Source organism: Callithrix jacchus, chromosome 10, assembly GCF_049354715.1.
Source record: "Callithrix jacchus isolate 240 chromosome 10, calJac240_pri, whole genome shotgun sequence".
In the NCBI taxonomy this organism is placed as follows: Eukaryota; Metazoa; Chordata; class Mammalia; order Primates; family Cebidae; genus Callithrix; species Callithrix jacchus.
The window spans coordinates 124,900,918-124,920,504 of NC_133511.1; the positions used below are offsets into that span (position 1 = coordinate 124,900,918).

At 58.3% G+C, this 19,587-nt stretch overlaps 2 protein-coding genes across 14 annotated transcripts in view; both read left to right on the forward strand.

The window, feature by feature from the left end:
* ALDH3B1 (aldehyde dehydrogenase 3 family member B1) overlaps window positions 1–11,900 on the forward strand; it is a 26,479-nt gene extending 14,579 nt beyond the window's left edge. For 4 of the 9 annotated variants that reach the window (XM_035263532.3, XM_035263531.3, XM_035263527.3 and 1 more), the window contains 8 exons: window positions 1,724–1,834; window positions 1,968–2,088; window positions 2,357–2,442; window positions 2,851–2,932; window positions 4,536–4,922; window positions 5,646–5,812; window positions 9,200–9,299; window positions 10,936–11,900. In XM_035263532.3, the coding sequence (XP_035119423.2) occupies window positions 1,724–1,834; window positions 1,968–2,088; window positions 2,357–2,442; window positions 2,851–2,932; window positions 4,536–4,922; window positions 5,646–5,812; window positions 9,200–9,299; window positions 10,936–11,126 (1,245 nt within the window). In that variant the 3' untranslated portion in view covers window positions 11,127–11,900. Of the gene's footprint in view, window positions 1–1,287; window positions 1,835–1,967; window positions 2,089–2,356; window positions 2,443–2,850; window positions 2,933–4,535; window positions 4,923–5,645; window positions 5,813–9,199; window positions 9,300–10,935 lie in introns of all 9 variants that reach the window. The other 5 variants (XM_078341594.1, XM_035263528.3, XM_035263526.3 and 2 more) reach the window with 3 other exon arrangements.
* A 1,862-nt stretch (window positions 11,901–13,762) lies between these two features.
* On the forward strand, window positions 13,763–19,009 carry NDUFS8 (NADH:ubiquinone oxidoreductase core subunit S8). 5 transcript variants are annotated; one of them, XM_035263550.3, is made up of 7 exons: window positions 13,763–13,964; window positions 15,174–15,231; window positions 15,306–15,356; window positions 15,920–16,009; window positions 16,107–16,279; window positions 18,640–18,768; window positions 18,846–19,009. In XM_035263550.3, exons 2-7 carry the CDS (start codon window positions 15,174–15,176, stop codon window positions 18,975–18,977), a joined length of 633 nt encoding a protein of 210 aa, XP_035119441.3. In that variant the 5' UTR covers window positions 13,763–13,964; the 3' UTR covers window positions 18,978–19,009. The 5 variants fall into 5 exon arrangements, with proteins under 5 accessions (XP_035119441.3, XP_035119439.3, XP_035119442.1 ...); XM_035263548.3 differs by having other exon boundaries at window positions 13,763–13,820; XM_035263549.3 differs by lacking the exon at window positions 13,763–13,964 and adding an exon at window positions 14,025–14,241.
* The last annotated feature ends 578 nt before the right edge of the window (window positions 19,010–19,587 follow it).

The window sequence follows — 19,587 nt, forward strand, 5'->3', positions numbered from 1 at the left end:
CCCCCAGCCCACTGGGCTCCCTGGGGACTGACTGCCCCACCACCACTGAGCCTCTGCCACTGACTGCCTGCCGGCCTCCGTGACACTTGACCTGACTGGTCCCTTTTCTCCCTTTGGTTCAGAGTCCGCCTCCTGCCTTCCCATCCCAGCTGCAGGAGCCGGGCCCTACAAAAGGAGCAGCAGCGCAGAACATTCAACCCCGTCCCTCCCTCTGGCCCTGGCCAGCCCGATGTCCCCACCCTAGCAGGCAGCATCTGCCCACATGCACCCTCTCAGTTAACCCCCGGCTGAATTTGGTTCCCAGAGGAGGCTCAGAGAGAGTGCATTCTCGCCCGAGGGCATGCAGCCAGGAGGAGCAGAGCCGGAGTTTGAACCTGGCTCAAAATAGGCCAGTCTCCCAAAGTCAGGTCTCAGGCGACCTAGGGGGTGCGGCGGGCAGGCCACCAGGCTTGTAGAGCCAGAGCACAGGCTGTGGGAAAATCGGTGTGGAAGGCACCGTGACCCAGCCTCAGGGGCCAGGAGGAGCTAGTGGGCCTGCCGTCTCTTCTCTCTTGGGGCTCAGTGGAGCCTGGCCTGGCCCCTGGTTCACCGAGTGACTTCAGGCAGGGCATCTCTTTCTCTAGGCTTCGCTGGTCCTCTGAGCCATCCAGCACTCCACTGGCCTGTCCTCCTCTGCCCTGACACAGGAGAGCCTGCACCCCATAACCTCAGGCGCTGCCTCAGGCAGGGAGACAGCCTGGCTCCGGTGTCCCTGTCCCTGTTCTCACCTTCACGTGGCTGGTCTCACCCCCCAGGGGTGCAGAGGGCAGGGCACACTGGCCGAGAGCAGGACAGCATCCCTGTTGATTTGGGTCTCCTCACTCCTGCTTAGAAGCCTGACAGTGGCCCTGGCCCCTGGGCTGTGGGAACTGACAGCATTTACCCAGGGGTGGCTGTGCCGGTGTCCCCTGCAGGCCAATCTCCACCTGCGCTTTGGGAGGCTGAGGTGGCAGGATTCCTTGAGGCCAGGAGTTCAAGACCCACCTGGGCAGCATAGCAAGACCATGTCTCTGCAAAAAATCAAAAATTCACAATGTTTTTAAATTAAAATTTTTTTAAAAACACCCTAAGTCAGATCCATCCCTGCTCTTCCCAGGAGCCCTGGCCCCTCACCTCGCCCACTCCGCTTCTTGCTGAGCTGGAGCGGGGCAAGCTCACAGCCACCTCAGGGGCTTTGCAGCTGCCAGGGCCTCTGCCCACAGCATCCCGCTTCCTGGTACCCACGGCTTCCTCCTTCCTTGCCTTCAGGTCACTGCTCAAATGTCACCACCGCCTGGAGACCTGGACTGACCACTTTGTATAAACAGCACACACACACGCTCATGTGGATGAACACATGCACAGCTGTGCACGCCTGCAGACACCCTCCAGCAGTCTCACCCCACCCTGCTCTGTGTGCCCCTGGCACAGCCGCGTCCTAATGTTGCCGTCCCCGTTCTCAGCTTCACATGGACCGACTGCGCCCTGCGAGGTCGGTGTCAGGGCAGGTCTCTCTGTTTTGCACACAGACGGCACCTCACACAGGAAGCTCTTGCTGAACATGGAGTGAGTGAGTGAACGAACAAACGAATGAATGAATGAATGAATGAATGACAAATGGAAGCAGGCCCTGCCTGGAGGAGGCTGTGGCCTCCTGCTGACCCTGGGAACCCTGGCCCACCCTGACCCCACCCACTTCCTGCAGTCAGCCTTCGAGTCAGAGGTGTCTGAGGTCGCCATCAGCCAGGGTGAGGTCACCCTGGCCCTCAGGAACCTCCGGGCCTGGATGAAGGACGAGCATGTGCCCAAGAACCTGGTGAGCCAGCCAGGCTGAGGTGGGTGGGGGCTCAGGGGATATTTGCTTCCCAGGGTAGCCCCTCTGGGTGAGGGTGGCTGCCGAGGGGCTGGGGTGCCGAGTACCTAATGTTCACCCCCGGCTCCCGGCCCAGGCCACACAGCTGGACTCAGCCTTCATCCGGAAGGAGCCCTTTGGCCTGGTCCTCATCATTGCGCCCTGGAACTACCCCCTGAACCTGACGCTGGTGCCCCTAGTGGGTGCCCTCGCTGCAGGTGAGAGTTAGGTTACCCCTTCTGGCCGCCCTTCTCTGTTCGAGGCCTCAGGGCCACCCATGGATCCCGGGAGGACATGGGAAACTGGCCCAGGTGGCAGAGAAAGACTGTCTGGTTCACCGTCCCCTGGCTGTGAGGCCCTGGGCCCATCATGTCACCTCTCTGAACCAGGTTCTATGTCTGAAAGTGGGGGAGGCCAGCACCTGCACTGTGTGGAGGCCAGGAGCCGGCTGCGCCTCCCCAGCTCTCTCCCCGCGCCGCCCTGCAGGGAACTGTGTGGTGCTGAAGCCGTCAGAGATTAGCAAGAGCATAGAGAAGGTTCTGGCCGAGGAGCTGCCCCGATACCTGGACCAGGTGAGCAGGGCTGCTGGGCAGATGGAGCAGGAGCAGGCAGGCCTCGAGGGTCCGTCAGACCCAAGTTCCCCACTCAATGCTGCCTCTTCTGAGTTGTAAACTTGGCCAAGTCACTGCCCCCTCAGTCTCAGTTTCCCTCTGAGGAGCAGCAAGGGCAGCCTGTTGCCCAGGGGTCCTGTGTCTGCCTCCGCCTGGCCCTGGCATCAGCTCCTGCAGTGCCAGCCAGACTGCCAATGCCAGGCACCCTTGGGGAGCTCCCTGCTCCCCACTTTGCCTCCGTGTAGCCCTCCTAGGGCCCTGGCTGGGTCACCCTGCGGGGCAGAGGCAGGGCAGGGTCTGGTGGGGCAGGCTGCTCCTTGGGCTCTCGGAGCTGGGGTCCCAGGGGGATCCTCACCTCCTGCCTTGCAGAGCTGCTTTGCCGTGGTGCTGGGTGGGCCCCAGGAGACGGGGCAGCTGCTGGAGCACAGGTTCGACTACATCTTCTTCACAGGTGAGGCTGGGACAAGGGCTGGGACAGGTGGGGGACAGGGAGGACAGCCCCAGGCTCGGGGCTGGGGTCCCTAACTCTGGGAGTCCAAAAGGGAAACTGAATTCTCCTCTCTCTCTGGACCAGGCTGGGAGCAGTCCTGGACCCCCAGGACCCCTTAGGAAGGGATGGAGTCCCATGTACAGGGCCATCCCACCATGCCATCCACAGCCTCAGGAACCACAGCCTCTGCCCACACGGCCCCCAGACCCTCATGCGTGACCCCACTGCCCCCGGCCCTTAGTCACCACCCTGCATGCAGATGAGGGACTGGGGCTCGGCATCCTGCCCAGGGTCACCTGCTGGCCGGATGGAGCCGGCTAGAATGTTCAGAGAAGCCCTGGTGAAATCCACCAGAGGTCGCTCTTTTTTTTTTGAGACAGTCTTGCTCTGTCACCCAGGCAGTGGCACGATCTCACCTCACTGCAACCTCCACCTCCCAGTTCAAGTGATTCTTATGCCTCAGCTTCCCAAGTAGCTGGGATTACAGGCATGCACCACCACACCCGGCTAATTTTTTTGTATTTTTAGTAAAGATGGGGTCTCACTATGTTGCCCAAGCTGGTCTCAAACTCTTGGCCTCAAGCAATCCTCCTGCCTTGGCCTCCTAAAGTGCTGGGATCACAGGCACAAGCCACCGCACCTGGCCTCAAGTTTTTGAGCTAATGAGGGACAGAAGGAGCAGCAGGAAGACAGTGGTGCTGGGAGGCGAGGCTGTGCCTTGCAGGTGGAGGGAATCATGGGGAAGGGCCTGGAGGACAGACCAGCCCACATCCCAGCAAAGGCAGAAGGAGCCCCAGGGGCAACCGCAGAGCCCAGGAAGCACTGTGCCCAGGAGGGGGCAGGGGTGAGAGTATTGAAGGGACAGTGGCTCCTGCCGGCTTTAATCCTTGGCCACAAGGGGGAGAAGTGCCAGGGCCATCCCCACAGCTGCAGCAGTGTAGGCCCCAAGCGAGGTCTGGCGAGGAGGCCTGGAGGCCTGGGCGGGGCTAGGGCAGAGAGGCTGAGTGCACGGGGGAGACTGCTGGGCCCCTGGAGGCCAGCACAGAGGAGAGGTGAGGCCAAACCAGGCCAGACTCGGGGATGCCTCAGCCTGGGCCAGTCCACCTCAAGGGTCAGAAAAAAAGGGCTGGGTGGTGGCAGAACTGCCAGGTTTAGGTTTAAGAGAAGCAAAACCTGAATGCCACAGACAAAGAGCTGGACCCCAGCCTTGGGTGATAAAGGATCCCCGAAGGTTCTGGAGCAGGGTTTTATGCAGCATTTTGCAGCATCCCCTGCAGGGTGAGCCAGGGTTAGAGGCAGAGGCGGGAGGAGCCGAGGGGCTTGGCTCAGGAGGGGGACCCTGAGGGGCGACAGCTGCCATGCACCTTTCCCTCCCGAGACCCTGCACTTAGGGGTTGGTCCTGGGGAGGGATGAGCAGGGCCTGGGCTGCAGGGTGGCAGTGAGAGACAAGGAAAGGCGAGGTGAGGGCTGGCACCTGCCGACTCCAACACCTCTCCAGGGAGGAGCGGGCCCCAGCCTGGTCCAGGTCACTGAACGGCCACTCTGGTTTCCTTCCACTCCCAGGGAGCCCTCGCGTGGGCAAGATTGTCATGACGGCTGCCGCCAAGCACCTGACACCCGTCACCCTGGAGCTGGGGGGCAAGAACCCCTGCTATGTGGACGATAACTGTGACCCCCAGATCGTGGCCAACCGCGTGGCCTGGTTCCGCTACTTCAACGCCGGCCAGACCTGCGTGGCCCCTGACTACCTCCTGTGTAGCCCTGAGATGCAGGAGAGGCTGCTGCCCGCCCTGCAGAGCGCCATCACCCGTTTCTATGGCAACGACCCCCAGAGCTCCCCAAATCTGGGCCGCATCATCAACCAGAAACAGTTCCAGCGGCTGCGGGCACTGCTGGGCTGCGGCCGCGTGGCCATCGGGGGACAGAGCGACGAGTGCGATCGCTACATCGGTGAGTCCTGCTGTCCCCGCCACAGCCCACGTGGGCCGAGAGCCCACCTCATTGGAGGGCCCACAGCTGGGCCATGAATCTGGGCCCGCACCTGAAACCTGGCCCCACTGCCAGAGCCCGGCCTGGAGCCACAGCTCCGGTGCCACTAATCTGTCTCCATTCTTCTGAGCCTGTGGCCCCATGAGGCCAAACTCTGGTCCCTCAGCCCTGGACTCACTGAGCTCAGACCCCGGGCTCCAGGGCCCACCGTGCTCAGATGAACTCCCATCCCACCACCGACTGTCCTGAAGGGCCACGACCTCAGATTCCCCGAGCCCACGACCCCTGGGTTCCAAACTCTGATGGCCCCACCCTGAGCCCCCGGTCTCCTGGGCCGAACAGCTCAGCAGCTCACAGGACACTGCGTCTCCAACATTCTTGGACTCTGTTGCCTCATGAACTCCAAGGTTCTGAGGTCCCATCACCCCTGACTGTGAGACCAAGGTGGGGGGATTCTCTGGGCCCCACAGGCCCCGAGCAGGCTGGGGAAGCCCTAGGGTCCCTTCTGGGGGCTGTGGGGAGACTTTCTTCTCTAGACACTCCAAATCCTGGAGCCCTGGGAAGTCAGACCCAGGGATCCGGGCCTGGAACCATGGCCCTTGGCCCTGTCACCACTGCTACCCCCACCCCTGGGGGCTGTCCTGACTGTGGCCCCGGAGCTGAGCCATCTCTGGTGCCTGGCAGCCCCCACGGTGCTGGTGGATGTGCAGGAGACGGAGCCGGTGATGCAGGAAGAGATTTTCGGGCCCATCCTGCCCATCGTGAATGTGCGGGGCGTGGACGAGGCCATCGAGTTCATCAACCAGAGGGAGAAGCCCCTGGCCCTGTACGCCTTCTCCAACAGCAGCCAGGTGGGGGCGCGGCCGGGCTGGGAGGGCGCAGGAGCCTGCAGTGGGCAGTGTAAATGGTGGCAGCAGAGGGGCCACCAAAGTCCAGTGGCTTCAGGACTTTGGGATGGTGGTCATCTGGACTGTCTCTGCCCACTGTCCTGGAAACAGCTGAGCATCACCTACCCCAACCCTGCTCCTAGTCTGGGCCCCACTCTCCTAGGCCTTCAGTGGGTGGCTTCCTGGGGTCTTCTCTAGGGTCCATTGTTTCCTCCAGGTCAGCCCTGCCTTTGTTCTTCTTTACACATCTGGGCCTGCGGCTGCATGAACTGGCCCTGAAGGCACAGGCAACATGTCCGGGATGACCTGAAGGAGCAGGTCCGAGAATGAGCCCTGATACCCGACCCCTGCTCAAGCTGCAGAGGTACCCTGGGAGCCCCAAGGGCAGAGTGCTCAGATTAAAAAACACCAAGAGGCACCAGCAGTCCCTACCCACCCTCCCCAGGCCCTCAGACAGCAAATCGATTCCCTCCACTTGAACTTCTTTTGTTTGGTTGAGACAGAGTCTTGCTCTATCACCCAGGCTGGAGTGCAGTGGCTCAATCTCGGCTCACTGCAATCTCTGCCACCTGGGTTCAAGCGATTCTCCTCCCTCAGCCTCCTGTGTAGCTGGGGTTACAGGTGTGTGCCACTATGCCTAACTAATTTTTTTTTTTTTTTTTTGAGACAGAGTCTCACTCCATCATGCAGGCTGGAGTGTAGTGGTGCAATCTCGGCTCATTGCAACCTCCACCTCCCAGGTTCAAGTGATTCTCCTGCCTTAGCCTCCCGAGTATATGGGACTACTGGTGCCTACCACCACACTTGGCTAATTTTTTCTATTTTTAGTAGAGACAGGGTTTTACCATATTGGCCAGGCTGTTCTCAAACTCCTAACCTTGTGATCAGCCCACCTTGGCCTCCCAAAGTGCTGGAATTACAGGCGTGAGCCACCACACCCAGCCCTATTTTTTGTATTTTTAGTAGAGATTGGGTTTCACCATGATGGCCAGGCTGGTCTTGAACTCCTGACCTCAAGTGATCTACCTGCCTTGGCTCCCCAAAGTGTTGGGATTACAGGCATGAGCCACTGTGCCTGGCCACTTGAACTTTTTTTTAAATAAACTTTTTATTGAGAAATACTTTTAGATTTACAGAAAAGTTGCCAAGATAGTACAGAGAGTTCCCATGTCCCTCACATCTAAGTTTTCCCATTTAACGGTGCTTAGATGGGTCAAAACTTAAAAAATGATGGCAGGGCTGGGCGTGGTGGCTCACACCTGTAATCCCGGCACTTTGGGAGGCTGAAATGGGAGGATCTCCTGACCACAGAGAAAACCCAAACATGACAGCAGTGCATTGCTATTAACTGCACTCCAGACTTTATTTGGATTTTGCCAGTTTTTCCATCACCGTCCTCTTTCAGCCCTAGAATCCAAGCCAGGGTTCTACCTTGCATTAAGAAGCCTCTCGGCTTCAGGAGTGCTAGACGCGTCTCCTGTAGAACATCCCCAGCCTAAGGTCATCTGGTGTATTTCTCATTATTAAAGAAGGGTTATCAGTTTTAGGAGAGAATCCCACAGAGGTGAGCCTGCCTCTCACACCACATCAGGGGCATCTGAGATGCACACGTGGCTAGTCATGGGAACCTTCACTATGGGGTCGGGGCAGTGTCTGCCAGGGTCTCCCTGGGAAGCTACTATTGTTTGTTTATTATTTGGAGGCAAGTCTCTAAGGCTACTGCACCCTCACCAGGTGGGAGTAATTAAACTATACTGCTCTATCATATTGTTATTATCTAGTTATTTTATACATTCTTTTCTTATTCCGTTTGTGGTTTAGTGGAATTGTGTTGTACTGCTCTCTGATATCTTTCTCTTCCTCCTTTGTATGATTGTTTTACATGGCCTGTGAGTTTTAGACTTTTGTGTGTATTGTGGCAAATATCAACTTGTTTTTATGTTAAGTCGAGCATTTCTTGCAGGACTGATCTAGTTGTGATAAATTCCCCCAGCCTTTGCTTGTCTGGGAAAGGCTCTATTTCTTCTTCATCTATGAATTGTATTCTTAGCTGGATATAGTATTCTTGGCTAGCAGCAGTATCTACATCTATTTCCTGGAATTTTGTAAGAAAGTTTCATCTCTTGAATTGTTTATTTATGTCAATACAGACTCAGGTATATTTATTTGACTCCAGGGGCTGTAATCCAAGGTCTCATGGTTTGTCTGAGGCTCAGGCATGGAAGCCCATGTTTCTGTAAGATGGCCCAACCTCTTGGGTTGTGACAACCTCCTTTCCCTCTGGTAGCTACAAGCAGCTCCAGGCTCATCTTGTATTTCCCCTTGACTCTGCTCTAACTCCAGAAGCAGCCATTCCTCCAAGGAGCCCTGCTTCATCTGGATACTTTCACCTTTAGAAAATGCTACAGAGGTTTTTTGGCAGTGGAGTCATCTGGCTTCAAACTTTTCTGATCACTCAGCACTGGTCCCAGGACACACAGTCACATCTAAGATACAAGCCATGCACAGGGTGGCTTGCCCATACTATGCAGGACGCCCTCTGCTGCCTTCTGCTCCATCTCCTCCATCTTTTGCCACTGCCATTGTGGGTAATGCTGGTCTCATGTCATGAAGTGACGTCTGAATCCACTGGGGGGAGTCCACTCTCCCCACATCAGACAAGCCCTGACCCAGCTGTAATCAGAGGCTCTCGGTGATTGCAACTAAATACGTTGAAGTTTTTGTGCAGCAACAATTTCGTGACTACCAATCGTTTTTTCCTTTCAGTCTTCAAATAAGCCTTCAGATTGAGGAAGAAAGTCCTTTATTAAGTCAAGCAAGGGCCAAGCTTGTTTCTCAAGTGCAAATCTGACCACATCACTATGTCTTCATGTCCCTGTGCTCACACCACACAGCCCTTCAGCCTCCACTCTGCCTGGGGCGCCCTCTTTACCTGAACAACTTCTGTCCCTCCTAAACCCTCCACTCAGCAGGCACATGACACCCCTCCCCTGGGATGCCTCCCTGCTGTCCAGCACTGCACCACTGCCACTGCACCCTCCATGTCCCCAGGCAACACTGGGTTTCCTGCCCTTACCCCCAGGCCTGAGAGTCTGTGCCCCCAGCATGGGCCACACATGAGTAGAGTCCAGGAAACATGTCCCAAGTGGGAAGCCCCATAAAGGGCTGCTATACAACCCCCTGCCCCACCTGTCCCACCTGTCCCATCACGTGCCTTTCAGCTGACATGGTGGCCTCAGACCCTTTCTGAGGCAAGATCAGTGTCACAGAGTCCAGCCTGGACCAGGCTCTGGGTCCTGAGGATCCCAATGGGGCTCAAGGCAGCCTCACACACATCCTGTTCTCTCTCAGGTGGTCAGGCGGATACTGGCCCAGACCAGCAGCGGGGGCTTCTGCGGGAACGACGGCTTCATGCACATGACCCTGGCCAGCCTGCCTTTCGGAGGAGTGGGTAGGTGCCTGCTACCCTCCCCTTCCATTACCATATGGTCGAATTGCAACAGCGTTACCTGCACACATTCCCGCCAAAACACCCCAGCCCCACCTCAGTGTGGAGGGACAGGCAAGGAGGCCTCACCCCAGAACCTCCATCCTACTCCCCACCCCAGAGGGTCTGAGTCCAACCTGGGCAACATAGTGAGACACCGTCTCAAAAAAAAGGTCTGCAGTGGAAACTTCTAGACCATCTCTGCGCAGACATATAATTCAGTGAATTTTTTAAAAACCCACACAATCACGATCACACTGTCCACTGTGCTGCTGCTTGCCCTTCTCCCAACGGCATGACCTGGCACCTGCCCCTCAGCAGCAATGCCACTGGCGTCCTTCACGCCAGGGCGGCCTCCTCTAACCCCATCCCCACTGCAGCACTCAGTACACTTCCCCAGCCTGGGAGGCCGAATGACTGCAAATCCTCCACCCTCCAGAACAGCCCCTGATGCCACTGCAGAGTCCTGGCCTCCAAGACAGGAAGCCTCAGAGCTGGTCCCAGCAACACCCTGACAGGCCCTGTGGCCCAGGTGACACCTCCCCTCTCTAAGCTCACTTGTTCTTCAGTGAACACCTGCCCTAGGAAGGTGGCTGGCAGCCCTGCGACCCGTCCACACTCAGCACCAGAGTAAACGATGGCAGGGCCAGGCAAGCTGCCCCAGGTGGACCTACAGCCTTCCTGGAGGGCAGCCAGGGCCACAACAGTGCCTGTGCTGCTGTCCCAGCTCGGCTCAAGTTTGGGTGGCTGCCCCTGCCCCCGCCTAGCTGCCTTCCCGGCACCAGCTGCAGCCTCCTCAACCTGCTCCCCTGCCCTGGAAGAGAGTCAGGCTCTCTGCGAGCACATCTGACCCTGCTGCTCCCTCAGTAAAGCCTCCCCCCAGCTCCCAGGCCCTAGATCTTCCTGGTGGCCGCAGCCCCACCCTGGCTTCCCCACCTGCTGCTCCAGAAGCCTGAACTCTGCTCAGATCCCTAAAACACAGTGTGACACTCACCTCTAAGGCTCCCCAAGCCTGGGTCCCTCTTGCCCCCACCCACCCTCTTCCTCCCATTAATTGCACATTCCTGGGGCTCACTCACTGCAGGAAGCCCCCCAGCCAACCCCACTCCGTGCAGGCTGTGCCCTGGACACACTGGTCTAGGGCCTCGTCTGCCTCCCAACCTAGACGCTGAGGACAGCTCATCGCACACAGCACCTATTGAGTCCAGGGGTCTCAACACCCCCTCAATCTCCACCACAACCCTAGGAGGGAGATGCCCTTGTCACCCCATGGCAGAGGAGACTAACGCACGGTGACACGGCTTGTTTGTAGCAGGGCCAGGATTTAACCCCGGGCAGTTTGATTATGGAATCCATGCCCTTGACCATTGTCTGCCTATCTTGCCCTGGCACCTGGTGTCCCCAAGGCTTACTGAGCTACTGCCAAGCTCGGGGCTAAGCCCTTTATCCACAGTGCCTCATGATCAGCCCACTGGACAGATGGCGAAACTGAGGCTCAGAGGAGTGAAGTAGCCCGCCTAGACCCCACTGTCTGTGACTGGCAGAGCCCAGGTCTGACACCCTGAGGGCCTGACCACCTGTGTTCTGTGTCACTATCCAGGTGCCAGCGGGATAGGCCGGTACCACGGCAAGTTCTCCTTCGACACTTTCTCCCACCATCGTGCCTGCCTCCTGCGCAGCCCAGGGATGGAAAAGCTCAATGCCATCCGCTACCCTCCCCACTCACCGCGCCGCCTGAGGGTGCTGCTGGTGGCCATGGAGGCCCGAGGCTGCAGCTGCACGCTGCTCTGAGCCCCTTTCCAGGCCCAGGCCAGAGACCACCATGACCACTGTCACCTGCAGCTGGTGGAGACAGGGCCTGGGCTCCAGGTGTCCAAGGAGGAAATGGATTGCCAAGGCTCCAGGGCACTCCTCAGAGCAGTGCCTGCCTTCTCCCTCCTGGGGCTTCCCTCTCCCCGTCTCAGCCTCCTACTTCAGCTGCCCCCAACTACGAGAGCCATGGGAAACAGCGTAGTGACCAACCCCTGTCCCTGCGCCAGCCACCCATGTCCAGGAGAAGAGGACAGGCATGGCGCCTCTGGGCCACCACCATCATGTGGAGTGGGCGGCCTAGGGGCCCTGGCATCTGATTCAGGCTATACTGTGGAATCAGTATATCCAAGGCCATCCCTACCCTCTCTGAATCTGTTTCCCCATCTATTCAGTAGAGAGGATTAACAATTGATAGATACCTCCTGGCCAGGCATGGTGGCTCACACCTGTAATCCCAGCACTTTGGGAGGCTGAGGAAGGCGGATCACCTGAGGTCAGGGGTTCCAGACCAGCCTGGCCAACATGACAAAACCCCATCTTTACTAAAAATACAAAAATTAGCCAGGCATGGTGGCGCATGCCTGTAGTCCCAGCTACTTCAGCAGGCTGAGGCAGGGGAATTGCTTGAACCCTGGAGGTGGGGGTTGTAGTGAGCTGAGATCACATCACTGCACTCCAGCCTGGGTGACAAAGACTCTGTCTTAAAAAAAATACCTCCTGTGTTGTTGCGAGGATTAAATGAGGGATTGCTGAGCCGGGGCTCCAGACGTCCTGTCTTTTCCCGGTGGGGTGGCACAAAGCAGGGCTGCCTCTCTCTTTTCTCCAGCCAGGTGAGGCTGTGGTTGTGCGGTAAGGTCTCCCTTCCCTCCAGCCCATGCCAGAGGGGCTCGGAACTCTTCATTCTCACCATGTCCACTGCAGCTCATGCTCTTCCCCATCCTGCTCATCCTCCTGGGTCCCTTCCACTCAGCCAAAGCAGAACACAGGGTTTCCTGCCTGACACCCTTTCTTATCCCCCCATGTCCCATTTTTGAATACGTTGATGATTCTGAAACTGGCCCAATTTCCTAACAAGCTGGATGCTTCAGAAACCTACATTTGGACAATGAGAGGCAGCTCCTGCAACCTTCGGGCCACCCACTCTTCCTTGCCTCCCGATTTCTTTTCAGACTGACTTTATCAACCTTCAACTTCAGTAGGGGAGGGGGACAGGGATGAACCTGAGTTTCATCTCCCATCTCTCCGGCTGATGTCATCTGAACAAGGCCTTCTTCCCTGGCAATACTTCCAACTTGGTGATTTGCTTCCTGTGCAGCTAGCAACAGAACCCTGAACCAAGCCCCCAGCGCTGGGTAACAATTCCATAGTGCTGCAGGACTTCCCCAGTCCACACAGGAATCACTGGGTGCAGGGCCAGGGTCAGGTTCTGGCCACCATCCTGAGACCTCCCTTCTCTCCAGGCCCAGCCCCTCTCCTCGGAGCACCTGCTGACCAGCCCACAGCCCTCTCCACTCCTCAGCCTGAACCTCCACAGGGTCTCCCTGTGGCCCACAAGTCCTTTGGAGGCTCAGCCGTCCACATGCAAGTCCTGAGCCACTGCCTCCTCTGCGCACACTCAACCTGCCCTTGTCCTCGTCCTGATCTACTGTGTGTGTCCTCCCTCTACACGGGCACAGGGCATGCCCTCCATTGCCTTCTCTTACTGGCCTGCCCACCCTCAACGCAAACCCTCCCAACCCATACAAACAGGCAGCCGCGGGGCCTCCGCAGGTCCATCTACCACAGCATTCCCGGCACTTTGTAATCCCAGCACTTTGGGAGGCAGAGGCAGGAGGATCGCCTGAGTCCAGGAGTTCCAGACCAGCCTGGGCAACATGTCGAGACTGTCTCTACAAAAAATACAAAAATTAGCCGGGCCTGGTGGTGGCGGGTCCCTGAGGTCCCAGCTGCTCGGGAGGCTGAGATGGGAGGTCGAGGCTGCAGTGAGCAGAGATCGCACCACTGCATTCCAGCCTGGGCCACACTGCCAGACCCTGTCTCAAAAAAAAAAAAAAAAAATTCGCGGGAAGGAAACACAGGCTGGTTGAAGGACTGGGCTCCCGAGTCAAACGGACCAGGTGGATCAAGCGGCCGCACCCCGCAACTCTATGACCCGGGAACTTTACTAAATACTCCCATGCCTCAGTTTCCTGTCTTGACGTGATAACACAATACTGTAGTTTCTCCACACAGGGCTGCTGTAAGGATTAAAGGAGGCCGCGTGGGTAGAGCATCTCATCGCCATTACTATCATCACACGAACCCACACCCCGAATTCGGACCCGGTGGTCCCACCCTCTCCGCCCGGGGTGACCAATGTGGCTTTCTAAACCACGCCCCGGATGTCCCGCCTCCAGCGTCTCGGAAGTCTTCATTTAGTGGCCTCTCTAAACCAATATGGCAGCGCCCTGCACTCTTCAAGCGACCGCTCGCCTCCTAGCCAATGAAAAGAAAGATGTTTCTAAATCCCGCCTCTTTCGGCAGCCTTACTGGCCAATCAGGCCACAACATAGAGCATCAATACAGAAAAGGGGAAGCCGGTCGGCCCAATGGCAGCGTGTTAGAGTGTAGTCTCCGCCTCCGGGTTGACTGCTCCGCTCGGCCAGGCTAGGCAAGTAGCGGCGGCGCTTCAAGGTGGGTGTTCACGTCTTGGCGGGGAAGGCCCGGCTTGGGCAGCGTGGCGTCCGGGGCGAGTGTGGTGTCACCGTTGGCGCCGCCAGCTCTGCGCCTGGGCTTCCCCTCGGCCCACTCAGGACCCGCGGCCTCCGTGCCCTTCAGGTGCAGCTGGGAGCCGGCCCTCAGGGCGCATGCGCCTTCCGCTTGGCGGCACCAACCTCTGTGGGGTCGGAGATCACGGGGAAGGTCGGGGAAGGTGCTGGCTTGGGTCCTTAGAACTGCAGTCAGTAGTCCAAAGGAGTGGGCCTGCTAGGGGTCACAGGTCATGGGAGGAGCCCTTTTGAGTTCCGGCTAAGTGCCGGGCTCGGCTCTGGCGTGCCCTTGGCACGTACGGGCTCCCCTAATTCCCAAGACCACCCGCGCCCAACCCACTTAATAGGTGAGAAGACGGAGGCCGGGGCGTGTCACCTGCCCAAGGTCACGTGGCAGACTGGGGGAACAGTTCCAGGAGGGCCTTGAAGCTGGAGAAAAGACCGTGGTACTGAGGACTGTTCAGACCTTGAAGGGTTTCCAGCAGGGCAGGGCTGAGTTCCAATCCACTGGCCACCTCCTAAATCGTGTGACTTCCAACGAGTCACTTTTTTTTCTTTTCTTTTTTTCTTTTGAGAGAAGGTCTCGCACTGTCGCCCAGGTTGGAGAGCACTGGTGCGGGCTGGGCTCACTGCACTCTCCGGCTCCCAGATTCAAGCACTTCTCCCACCTCAGCCTCCCGAGTAGCTGGGATTACAGGTGTGCACCACCATGCCCAGCTAATTTTTGTATTTTTTTGGTAGAGACGGGGTTACACCATGTTGGCCAGGCTGGTCTCAAACTCCTGACCTCAGGTGATCCAGCTGCCTCGGCCTCCCAAAATGCTGGGATTACAGGTGTGAGCCACCACGCCCAGCCCTCACCTGTCACTTAAACAGCCCCAGCACCTCATCTGTGCTTCGCTTGTGGAGCCCTTGTAAGGGACAGGATGGCAGTGCATGCCACCCCCTTCCCTGGGCATGGTGCCTGGCACAAAGTCAGCTCTCCGTGTATGCTGGTGGGGGCTGGTAATGTTGCTTTTGGTCAGATTTGGGGAGGAGCAGAAAGATGGGAGACAGGATCTCTGGGAGGGAGAAAGGATGAATGGATTTAAAAGGTTTCTTAGAAGGTGGAAGGCTGGGAGGCTCTGGGAACAGGAAAGCCAGCTGACAGCAATGGGGTAGGAGAGAGGGCAGAGTGACCACGGGTCTCCAGGGGAGGCTCGGGATCCCTGCGGTGCCAGTCTCAGGAGAGGATGGTTCTTGGGCACACCCCACCCTCCATCCCTTTTTATGCCCCTAGATGCGCTGCCTGACCACGCCCATGCTGCTTCGGGCCCTGGCCCAGGCTGCCCGTGCAGGTAGGACCCAGGGAGTCTGCTGGGGGTGGGGGAGCCCAGTCTCCTGGTCTGAGGTCACGCCCCTCTTTTTGCAGGACCTCCTGGTAGCCGGAGCCTCCACAGCAGTGCAGTGGCAGCCACCTACAGTGAGTACTTGGGTGGCCTTTAGCTTCAGGCGTTCCTGACTGTGGTCCTGCCGGAGGCGGGGGAAGATACCAGAGTTCCATTCCTGGCTTTGTCAGGGGCGTTATTCTCTGAGGGTGTTTCTACTCTTAAAATGAGCATGAGGATGGAGGCCGACTCTGATTCATGGGGCAGGGTTCATCATTGCCGAGGTTAGCGTGGGGAGGGGCTGCCAGGTGTGGGCCATGGATACCTATGCCTCCTACCAGTCCCTGGTGAAGGTGAAGGTTCAAGCCTCCCACCCAGCCCCCTTGATTCCTCTTTCAAGCCCTGTTGAGGGTGGGGGGGGTCTCTGGACTCAAATGGCCTCTCAAGCACAGGGAGAGGAGGGCAAGGATAGGCTTGGGCCTGAGGCGGCCTCCCAGGGTCTTTGCTGAGGCTGGGGAGAGGTGTGGCGAGTGAATGGCCCCTTTGGAGCCCAGTAGTTGCCCCTGGAAGCGAGGCCAGGCCTCCTCTCCCTGAGGCTCCAGGGAGACAGTGTTCAAGGCCTCCTGCCACAGCCTCCCCGCCCCCCACTTCTCTGCAGAGCATGTGAACATGCAGGAGCCCAAGATGGACATGAGGTCAGTGACTGACCGGGCAGCCCAGACCCTGCTGTGGACCGAGCTCTTCCGAGGTGTGCGCTGGGCAGAATGGGATGGGGGCAGTGCCGGGTGGGCACAGATGCAAGGGGGAGGAGGTGCCCTTGCCCACCACGCCCATGCTGCCCACAGGCCTGGCCATGACCCTGAGCTACCTGTTCCGGGAGCCGGCTACCATCAACTATCCGTTCGAGAAGGGCCCACTGAGCCCTCGCTTCCGTGGGGAGCATGCCCTGCGCCGGTACCCATCTGGGGAGGAGCGCTGCATTGCCTGCAAGCTCTGCGAGGCCATCTGCCCCGCCCAGGTAAGCCCCTGCCCCAGCCAACCACCATGCCAGCCCCTGCCACTGGGAGACAGAGGCCAGACAGCCCTAGGCCCACACTCTGGGCATGGTGCCTGGCACAAAGTCAGCTCTCAGTGCATGCTGGTGGGAGCTGCTGGATGTGTGTTCCCAGGGAAGTCCCTTTCCCTCTCTGAGCCACTTCCCTCCTGAATGGGAGTGGTACAGCCTTTTTGCCAGAGCACAGTCAGTGAGTTGGCAGAGTGAAGCTCCCAGCCCCGGACAGGCGCATGACACACGGAGTTTCCCTCTTGGGGTCTGGCCAGGGGTGTGACCCCTGGGCCTGTGAGCCACGGGTGGCATCTGAGGCTGTCCACACCTCGCTGGATGTAGCCACTGTTTCCAGGGTCCTGGCTACGTGCCTGTTGCAGGCTTCCCCTCCCCAGTGACTGTTCGTCTAAGGCCCGGCTTTCTGTTCTCTTTGGGTCTCACTCAGACCAGCGGGGGCTGGGGCCTATCAGCACAGGACCAGAATGACTCGATCAGAGCTCTGGTCAGACCCGTGTGTGCCCGGCAGGAGCCCCAGCAGCCACATCGCTACTTTCCTCGGGCACAGCAACCCCTCCCAGTGTTCTGTGACTCAGTGGTTCCTGTCCAAGTCCTAGTTTGTCCCGTGGAGCACTCCTAGTCTTCCAGGCCCTGAGCTGCGGCCCTGATGCCTCTGCTCCAGCCACGGACCAAGAGTGCACAGCAGTGTCCCCAAACAGCAGTCACACTGGTCAGAGCCGTGGCTCCCAGAGAGTGAGCGCTGTCTAGAGTGCACAGCAGTGTCCCCAAACAGCAGTCACACTGGTCAGAGCCGTGGCTTCCAGGGAGTGAGCGCTGTCTACAGGCAGACCCGGCGCTGTGCCTCCTGTGGACTCCCAGCCTCCTCATCTTTATAAGCACAAAAAGATGAGGCTGCCAGCCACGGGGCCCACTGTGAGTTGTGGACACTACACTTCTAGGATGAGGGTGTCTGTCCTTGCCAAGCACATCTGAAGGTTCCCCCAGCCAGCCCCTCCCCTAGCGGGCTACCCAGGACCTGAGAGTTAGGACACGCTCTTGAGTTTGGGCTGTGCCCCTCACTTGCTGTGTAGCTTTACGGAGCCCCTCGACCTCTCGGAACCTTAGTTTTCTATCCGTCAAATGGAGAGAAATAGATTTAAGGTACAGGTTGCAACCAGCAGTGCAGGCAGGCATCCTCAGCGACGTTGCAGGTTCGGTTCCGGACCATCGCAGTAAAGCAAGTCACACAGATGTTTTGGTTTTCCAGTGCATATAAAAGTTACATTTAGACCAGGCACAGTGGCTCACGCCTGTAATCCCAGCACTTTGGGAGGCTGAGGTCGGTGGATCACTTGAGGTCAGGAGTTGGAGACAAGCCTAGCCAACATGGTGAAATCCCATCTCTACTAAAAATATAAAAATTAGCTGGGCATTGGGGCAGTGCCTGAAATCCGGCTACTCGGGAGGCTGAGGCACAAGAATTCACTTGAAATGGGAGGTAGAGGTTGCAGTGAGTCAAGATCACACACACAAAAAAAAGATTTACACTGTACCATAGGCTCCAAAGTATCTAAAATGCAGTGTATATACCTTATCTAAATAGGGGCCGGGCACAGTGGCTCACACCCATAGTCCCAGCACTTTGGGAAGTCGAGGTAAGTGGATCACTTGAGCCCAGGAGTTTGAGACCAGCCTGGGCAACATGGCAAAACCCTGTCTCTGCAGAAGAAATACAAAAAATTAGCCCCTGTAGTCCCAGCTACTTGGGAGCAACGTTGAGGTGGGAGGATCACTTGAGTCTGGGAGGTCAGGGCTGCAGTGAGCTCTGATCTGGGCCACCGTACTCCAGCCTGGGCGACAGTGCCAGACTGTCTAAAAAGCAAAGACCTTTATTGCTAAAAAGTCTTGACCCAGAGTTAAGAGGTGAGCGTGTGCCTGGGAAAATGACGTCAGGGAGCTGCTTTCTGCAGGATTGTCCCAGACCTTCAACTTGTAAACTTACCATGCCTGGGAAGCCCGGCGAGCAACCCAGCAGTCACCTCAGGGTGGGACCCGTACAGCAGTGGGCACCGCGCCGAATGAAGCAGTGGACAGCCCCTTTGTGGAGGTGGGGTTCTTGCCTGACCAACAGGCGAGGCAGGGACGCCAGCAGGGCAAGTGCTGAGGAGACAGGCGCTGACATGGCATAAATGCAGGGCGGCCTCTTAGCCGGAGTCGGGGAGGCCTCTGAGGGGAGGGGCTTCCGGCAGACACCAGGGTGGGGATGAGTTGTGACGGGGGCCCGGGGGCTGGGATGTGGCAGGCAGCTCAGCAGCATCTGGCGGCCCCTCCTGCAGGCCATCACCATCGAGGCTGAGCCGAGAGCTGACGGCAGCCGCCGGACCACTCGCTATGACATCGACATGACCAAGTGCATCTACTGCGGCTTCTGCCAGGAGGCCTGCCCCGTGGACGCCATAGTTGAGGCACGTGGGGCCCAGGGTGGGAGGAGTGGAGGCTCTTTGGCGGGCCCTGACCGCCACCCCTGCACCCCCACCTGCAGGGCCCCAACTTCGAGTTCTCCACGGAGACGCACGAGGAGCTGCTGTACAACAAGGAGAAGCTGCTCAACAACGGGGACAAGTGGGAGGCGGAGATCGCTGCCAACATCCAGGCCGACTACCTGTACCGCTGACGCCGCCTCTGCCAATAAAACCGCTCTCCCCCTACCGCCTCCTGTCTTGACTGGGCCGAGGTGGGCCCATCCCCAGCCTGCCTCAAGCCTGTGGCGCCACCACCTCCCTGCTCTATGGGGTCCTGCTGCCCAGCCTGCCTTCCTGTGGACTCCAGGGCCCCACCAGGCCTTCATGACAGCATCCCTGTCATGAAGAAGGGATGTCAAGAGGAAGATGCCTCTTCCTGGGCATCTTCCCCAAGGTCCTGCAATGCCAGAGGTCACCACAGACCTTCTGTTCCCACTGTCCTGGGTGTCCCAGCCGGAGCCTCCCAAGGCCTTAGGCTGAGGGACAGCAAGTGGCAGAAACTCAGGCCGAGGCGTCCTTGCTGGGGGTAGGAGGAAGCCTGCTTGGGGTTACAGTCACACGAGGGTGACACAGGCCCTCCTGGCCCTGAGCTGGCCTTGCCTCCAGCCACATCCTCTTTCCTCCCCACATTCCCCAGGCCAGGCTGCTGGCCCGGCCGCTGCTCACCACTTCCTGCTTTGCAGGGCCAGCGACATGCTGGGCTTCCCCCAGGATCACACACAAGCCCCTTGTCCACGTAATGGCCGAAGCAGCCCCCTTGAA

Coding starts and splice junctions, on each gene's coding strand:
- NDUFS8 (XM_035263550.3), top strand. CDS start 15,174: ATGCGCTGCCTGACCACGCCCATGCTGCTTCGGGCCCTGGCCCAGGCT. Junction 15,232..15,305: donor GGCCCAGGCTGCCCGTGCAG/GTAGGACCCAGG, acceptor CTCTTTTTGCAG/GACCTCCTGGTAGCCGGAGC. Junction 16,280..18,639: donor AGGCCATCTGCCCCGCCCAG/GTAAGCCCCTGC, acceptor CCCCTCCTGCAG/GCCATCACCATCGAGGCTGA.